General features: G+C 30.8%; 1 protein-coding gene across 2 annotated transcripts in view; it reads right to left on the bottom strand.

The window, feature by feature from the left end:
* Window positions 1–8,402, bottom strand: part of LOC117174144 (nuclear receptor-binding protein homolog) — a 27,272-nt gene extending 18,870 nt beyond the window's left edge. Inside the window, exon 1 of one of the 2 annotated variants that reach the window (XM_033362956.1) lies at window positions 7,772–8,402. In XM_033362956.1, coding sequence (XP_033218847.1) covers window positions 7,772–7,900 — 129 coding nt within the window. In that variant the 5' untranslated portion in view covers window positions 7,901–8,402. The remainder of the gene's footprint in view (window positions 1–7,771) is intronic. The other variant, XM_033362955.1, reaches the window with a different exon arrangement.

Raw genomic sequence — 8,402 nt, 5'->3', positions numbered from 1 at the left:
CAAAATCTAGTAGTCCTCTGACGACATTGTTCATTATTACATAATGCTCTTGTTCGTGATTCGTATCTGTGAGTTTCGAAATCACCTAGTTTTGATTGCGACCAATATTTCCTGCTGATTTTTTTACAGAAATCTTTCGTTTTCAATTTAGCTATATTATTCTTGTTGCAAATTTTCCAAATTACGGTAGCATTTGTAAATGATGATTCTATAATTCGTGAAAAAATTTTAAAATTCGGTCTGGGAAATTCCGATCCCGAATTCTCGTCATCTGATGAATCATCTCCATCAGAGCCAGAGTAATCTGGATTAGGTATGATGATACGTTCATCATTTCCATCGGAATCCCATTCCGATTCGCAGTTTGTTGCAATTTTTGAGGCTTTACGCTTTGGCATTTTTTATTGTAAAAAAAATTCATGAATGTTTTCACAAAAATTTTGCCATTAAGACGCCATTTTGAAAATACTAAAACGAAAAATCGATCTTTGAACCATGGATTCTCAAAGTTTAGACATTTATTCCACCGGTTAGTGAGATTCCAGGTTAATTACAGACTCGAAAAGCTTTGGAAAATGGTTCACAAAAAAAAATTGGCACGAAAAATCACGTTTTTTTTTGTTTAAACTGCATTTTGGGGTAATAAGTAAATTTTTTGAGGAATTTCATGTGCACCGTCGGAAAGAGGAGATCTTAAGCAATAAAAATATATGTGTCTCAATTTTTTCTAGTGTCGAATAGTCTTAGTTATTGGCCGTTGAAAAGCAGTGTACCGGTAGTGGCGTTTTGGCCGTTTAAGGGTTAAATCCAGGAGAACTATCAATTTATTTTATGTTTCGCCTGCCCAAAAACAAAGTAAAAAAACTCTTGTCTATTTTTGTTTCCTGAATGAAACCTGATATAAAGAAGAGCATATTGGACAGTACTGCCTAAAATATAATTTGCAAAAATGGTCAAAAATGGAGAAAATCGTACGAAAAGCTCTGACTAGATTGAAAGATATCTGATGAGATATCTCAATAGCCGATGCGAACTGTTTTATTTTTAGCATAAAATATGAAACAGCCAGTGCCAAGAACGTAGACTAAATGAATTCATTATGTACGTAAATTCATTTCACCAATAATCTAAAAATGCATCCTCACGTAGAGACTACTTTTAGATGAAATTTATCTACATGTCCAAAAATAAATTTTACTGTCAGTTAGAAAGTTGTAATCCAATAAATTAGTATTTTGATACACTATAATATTTTGTAATGAATCTAATTCTAATTTTATTATATGTATTTCTAGGGATCACAGCACAAAAGGAGCTAAAAGGAGGAGGGGGGGGGGGATTGGGTAATTTTCTCACAAAAAAAGTGAAAACTAAAAGATTTAAATGAAATTTATATTTATTTGCACACGAACTGTGTGACTCTACGAAATTTTCCGTAAGAATAAGTCCTTTTCCAGCTCGTTTAGAGCTAACTAAATTTTTATACGAAATTTTATATTATTAAATAATGCAAAATGATTTTTTCTATTAAAGAATGTATTTCTGAAAATTGTATAAACTTAGATCGTTAGAAATCTATTCACGACGATACAAATAAAGTTCGATGAAAAACAACATTGTCTAAGTAAAGAATTTTTATAGGCTGAAAATCTTAAATATTTCAGTTAAAAATCGGTCAAATAAACATTGTTTAATTTTCTATTGGTAAGAATTAAAAATAAAATGTAAGACTACTCAACACAATTGATCAACTTGGAACACTCCATTTTTTAATTATTTTACATTGAACATTTCAATTATCAGTCAAATGTCTCAGAGATTGTATTCTACGAAATAAAATCATATCAATAACTTACATTTTTACGAATCATTGTTCATTTCTAGCATTGCCTGCCTTTCTTTAATACAAATAATTACTGATGAACAATTTAATATCCATAATGACTTTTGAAAGAATTTTTTATAGGTTAAATAAGTATAACTTATTTAAGCAATTATTTAAAAAAAAAAACGGAACAAATAATCGTATTTTTGAATGAAACGTAATATTTGGTCATTATTTCAAGTATTTAATAAAAATCAATGTGATTATTTAACCAATTAATTACGTTTTATTATCCAAAAATTCTAAAAATGGAGCCAGAGACGTGCACATTTTTTAAATTGGTATCCTATGCTACTCATTACTGATAAATTACATAATTTGGATACTTTTCTTCTACTACTTAACAAATCTGTATTTGTCTAAACCATTTTTATTGGCTCAAGCAGTGACCTTTTGAAAAATTTGAAAAAAAAATACAAATAAGAAAACATACAACTATTTTTCTGACAGTTTAGTGTATAGAAAGAATATATTAACCATTTTTAATTGTTTAAAGAAATTGAATTTTCTGAATTGAAAAATATTTACTTAAGACATTAAAAACATTATAGAAAACACTTTCCAGATAGCAATGAGAAAATATCTATATGTTCTATTTTATTTATTCACATTTTTTAATAAAACTGTTTGAACGCATAAAAATTGTTTAAACAATGACTAGATGATTTTAACAGAATTCAAAACACCATTTAATGTTATGGTTCGATTTAGAAAATACGATGTTTAAAATATTTTTTGGGATAAATAATTGTTTTACAAAATTACATACATATATTCTTTCTACGTGTTCTATTTTATACTATTTTTAAAAATTTTCAAACAAAAACTGCTTGAGCAAAAAAAATCGTTTAAACAAATATAAATTTGTTAAAAATTAGAAGAAAATTAACACAGTTAAGTAAATATTCAACAATGAGTAGCATGGGATACCAATTTGAGAAAAAGAGGACATCTCTGTCTCGAGGTTAAGAAATTTAGAAAATAAACAGAAATTAATTGTTTACATAATTACACGATGTTGCTACAACAAAATTTACTCCTGCAAACAATGAACATCTATTACATTTCACTCAGAAAATATGATTCTTTTTTACATTCCTAGGAAAAAAATAATTGTTTAAATAAGTTACATGTATTCAAACAATTAAAAAATGTTTCAAAAGTCTTGGAGATATTCAAATTTGTCCGTTGGTAATTATTTTTATTAAAAAAGACGGCAAAAAATTCATAAAATTAGCAATAATATGTGAAAATCTAGTTTTGTTATTATCGGCTCATATTTGGGGCTTTGTGGGGGTATGAGTGAATTAAAAATTAAAGTTATTGGTGTGGTTTTATTTCGTAGAAACTCCTCTTTTATCTCAGGAAGATTAAGCAACTTTCAATCAAACCCTAAAGTATGTCCAATTTTTCAAAAATCAAAATTTTTTTCAAGTTAAATAATATATGGGATTTTCAAGTGCCCGGTTGGACGTGTTAATGTTCGAATTTCGAGAAAAAAAAACGGATTTTCTTTCTCCGGAAAAAAGTGAGAAAAAAAATTGCGATGCTTTTTTGGACCACGCTAGTGTTCGCCTTCTAATACTTGGGCATGCTCTTTGGTGACCACGTGACCAAACTAGTCCCCGGTTATGAGTAATTTTTTTGGTGTTCACTGTGTCCACACGGATTGAGATATCGTGTTTAAAATTTGACAGATTAAATAAAAGGCACTAATGAACGTTTGTATACATCAATATGTTTATAATTTTAAAGAAAGTTTATTTATAAATTGTTGAAATAGGATATTACCATTCGAGTTATAGCACTTGTCAGATAATTTTTGGTTTCATGCATTTCAGATTTTTTGATTCGCGTATATTGAGCACTGACACCAATTCTGGACTAAATAGACTAAATCTTAGAAAACATTAATATAACCAATAAAATTTGCACATTCGTTGCAAATAACAAATTGAGCATCTGATTTTCATATTTTTTTGGTCCTCACTACGTCCACACGGATCGAGATTTCATGTTCAGGATCTAGGAAGTTATACAGAAAGCACTAAAGGAACGTTTGTATATATCAAAATGTTTATAATTACGAAGAAAGTTTTCTAGTAAAATACTATAGGAATAGGAAATAAACTTTTAACGTCGATAAAGTAGATGCCTCGATTTAAAAAAATCGAGGAACATCTTATAATGTGATACTCGAAAATCCGTCCAAGTCCCATCTTGAGAAATGTGCATCTTCAGAAAACAATTAAAATTTTCAAATGTTTAGATATTATTGTGGATTTTTTATACTGATGTGCAACAATTCTAAGTTAATAACAAAACAAATAAAAATAAACTTTCACCCAGGAGCGAAAGACAAGGCGATTCCGACGCTGAGTCCCGTCAGTTGGTTCTCTGTCAACAATAGTTATCAGCTGCTCGATTCAACGTCAAAAATTAGACGTTAAGAATTATGGAAATTAGTTGGAGAACTCCGAAGAATGAATTTTAGCACGTTGCTGGTGTTGCTATGTTTCCAATTTGAAATTTATCTTTTATTTTTAGGACCAAAAAAAATGAAAATCATTCTACACAAAAATTTCATGAACGAACTTAGTCACTTGATCTCGACTTTATTGACGTACAAATCTTCTATTTTTCTCCGCTAGAAATCGCTCAAATGCCCAAAAATAATGATAGGTTACGTGTATGCAGATAATTATTTGTTGATTTGATCAATTTCATTGCTTTTATTACTTTTTCTCAAGGTTTAGACTATTTAGTCTAAAATTGGTGTCAGTGCTCAATATTAGCGAATCAAAAAATCTGAAATTCATCAAAATAAAAATGATCTGCAAAGTTCTATAACTCGAATGGTAATATCCTATTTTATCAATTTATAAATAAACTTTCTTTAAAATTACAAATATATTGATGCATAAAAACGTTCTTTAGTGCTCTTTATTTTATCTGTCAAGGTTTAAAGCAATATCTCAATCCGCGTGGACACAGTGAACACCAAAAAAAAATGTTCATAACTAGGGACTAGTTGATCACGTGGACACCGAAGAGCATGCCCTTAAAAGTACTATAATTACATTTTAGATTGGATAACAAGTTGTGTCTCTGGTTTTCGCATTTTCAACATGCTTTAAACGGTTTCAACTTTAAATTTTTAGACGTGTTTTTTCAGACTTATCTATTCGTACGGACGGCCGAACGAGGTCTGGCATGATTTTTCAAAATAGTGTACTGCTAGCCGCGGATAAATATCCTCAGCCTTTTTTTAAAGGAAATTAAAATTGATTAGGTTTCACACTTGAAGCTTGTTGCACGTATATATTTAGAACATGTTTTTAAATTTTATTTTCTGTTAATTTTATTTAGAAGTAATTTATTTAATTGATTCAATATTTTAAACATTGATTTTACTGTTTTAATTATTATAAATTAATTACTTGATAACATTTTTAATTTGAATTAAAAACAGTTTAATAAAATAATTTCAGAGAATTTCCCGCGTAATCAAATATTTTATTTTCAAATGTCGTGATCCCTGCATTTCCTATATTTTAAAATTTTCAAGTTTCTACAAGAACTTTCATGCGAAAAGTTGGAAATCAATACACAATACATTGTTTTGCTCGCCAGAATACATTTAAAATAACATATGTTTTTTCCTCGCATCCGTATTTCATTTATTATTAAAGGTTAATGAATTAATGCTGCAATATATTAATTAATTCAGCTCTATAATTCTATTATTTAACTATTTTTAGTGCGTACAGTTTTGTTTTTTGGTATGTTTCGTGCAAGATTTAATTCAAATTTTCAAAACAAGGTAAAGACTGCATGCAATTATATGTGATGAATGAGTTGGAATATAATAGAATGAAGAATATCTGAATACTTTTATACCTCAGCAGAGCATGTTACTCCAAGATAAGATAAGTTAATCGCCCGATGGCGAATATTTCTCTGATATTCAGTTGTATCTATAATTAAACTGCGCTTTAAATGTTTACTTAACCACTCGATTGATAGAAAAGAAATCAAATTAATTTGATTAGATTTCATTTTTTCTTAATTGTTAAACAAATTTATTGGGATCAAGAGTAATATATAAAGCAGATTAAAAATTATAAATTGCAAGTTTATGAATGATTGTAAAATAATAAAAAAGCTATAAAAAGCAGAACCTTGAACTTTCATAAAGCTTATATTTAAATTGATTAATTATGTGGATCTTCTATAAAGAGTTTGACGTTCGTGTAAACTGTCTTTAGACAAAAGGTAAAGGTAAAAGATGCTTCAATGTGCCACTCTAATGACACGTAATACATGGAAATTGATCATGCAGTTTTTAAAATGTGATGAAATGTCGCATTACTATATAAAGTTAAAGCGTGTCCTTTACTTTCAGCCTACAAGCTAAATAAATTTTAATTTGGTAATTAGATAAAAATCATAAAAAAATGTTACAAAATAACTTTTTCCTTACATTCACCCTTAAAAACTGTATAAATCTTAGTTTTTTAAAGTTTAGAACTAGTTATTTATTTTATAAAACAAAAACTTGTTGGATTCTAGAGTCAATATTTTCAATCATTATTTAAAATGCTTTTCTACGTGTATTTCTTAAATTAAAGTAAAGACAATTTTATTAAAGAATGTTGTCTTGAGTTCAGAGATTTTGAAGTAAGATCATCGTATATTTGACCTCTGCCTTTTATGGGTTTGAATGGATTTTCATTACATCGAGTACTGGCTATAGATTTTGAAGCAAGGCAGGATCAACCTCCAATTAAGATCTTTGTTGTGTAAAAGGTTTGTAAAGTTAAAATGTAATCTGAAAATGCTTTTAACATTTATTAATACGTAAAATATTATGTTGGGATAGCTAAGGACACTTGCACCGAATACGAATTCAAATTGACTCTTTTGTTGGCTATTATTTTTAATTGGCATTTTGTAATAACGAGAAGATAAGATGCATCAGTATATTACTTTCAATTTAAGCAATACTTTTTAGAAATATTTAAAAAGATTTAACAAATTTATATTCTACTTGTCACATGTATAACTGAATTCCTCGCACACATACACACACACACACACAATTTCACATGGAGACTCATCGCTTTGTCCTATAAGAGGTTATGTTCAAACTGGTTTTCAACCTAATCTGAGTTCTGACTTTTTTTTATTTGAAACTTTAAAGTATAAAAACTTAATTAATCCTACCTACAAAAAGAACAACACAATCTATATTATCCAAATTTAAATAAAATCATCAACATTATGCACTCTCCCTCTATCCAAACCCCTGAACAATCGAAACAAAATTCCAGTACTCCAAAAGAAAACGCTAACAACTGAATTACGAGGAAAAACTTGATTACAATTAAATCAAGATATGCTCCAAAAACGACAGCAATTGACCTATTCTGTTAATAAAGTGAATCTTTTCGGCTTCCGATTGTCCTCTACACAAAGCTTAGTGCAAATGAAGCTTAATTGAAGGCACAAGAGAACAATTTAGTAAATAACCCGAGCAAATTTTCAACCTGGTTTATTAATAACAGAATTTGATTTCTAACCTAAAATAAATAAAACTAACACGAAGGAAACTTTAATCGACTCATAAGAAACCCCCTATCATTTGTTAGAACTGGAAAAGTTGTCAAAGACGGGAAGAGGAACAAAGTCTATTTGAAAATATGACATTTTTGGAGTTGAGATATTCCTGGGCAATTGTAAATGCAATCCTTTTGGGGAAGAATTTAGACAACGTGAATTTTTGCACTAACCTCCTGTTAATGTCAGGAAGTCAACAAAGCGTGTTGATTCTGGTAAAGCTTTAAGCGAAAAGTCGAAAACTGGTAGGAGCCTTAACGTACGCACCTCTTCCCGGCGTTTGAGCCACCGCCCGCATGGGCTCTCCTCCAGGATCTCGCTCTCATCCTCGGAATCTTCACCACTTTCCCGCGGTGACTTGTGCTCTGGGTCGGTACTGGCGCGACTCCCGGGCATCACACACGCACGAATTAATTAAAGGAACACCACCAAAAAATATGAAGCGACCAGGCACATCGGTGCGACGCACTTCAGATTCAGTATTCTTCAGCTACGCATTGAGCGCATTGGGGCCTCAGGGTGGTGTGAAATTGTGAATCGTCGTGCACGTGAAGTGCGACGTCGAATTTGTGTATAGGCGAGTGCTGGTGTAGGTTCACGTCTCACAGTCTCACACCACTTCACACGTAGTGACACATGCAGCAGAAACCCGAGCACCGAAACCGAGGAGCGGTATTTCTGATCTTACACGGTCCCGATGTCGGATGCGCTTTTTTCGGTTTAGATTAAGGCTTAAATGGCGTGCTGGACATTTCGCACACTATTCGCGATTCTCACTGTCAAAATAGAACCTCTCTTCGACGCCTCGATGCGAGGACACTCATTTTCCGTTGCCGTCGCTTCGCTATGTCTTCGGTTACGTTTGCTATCCCAGTTCCGTAAATCGGTCGGTTGTCAC

Source organism: Belonocnema kinseyi, chromosome 6, assembly GCF_010883055.1.
Source record: "Belonocnema kinseyi isolate 2016_QV_RU_SX_M_011 chromosome 6, B_treatae_v1, whole genome shotgun sequence".
In the NCBI taxonomy this organism is placed as follows: domain Eukaryota; kingdom Metazoa; phylum Arthropoda; class Insecta; order Hymenoptera; family Cynipidae; genus Belonocnema; species Belonocnema kinseyi.
This window is presented reverse-complemented; position numbering and strand designations above follow the sequence as displayed.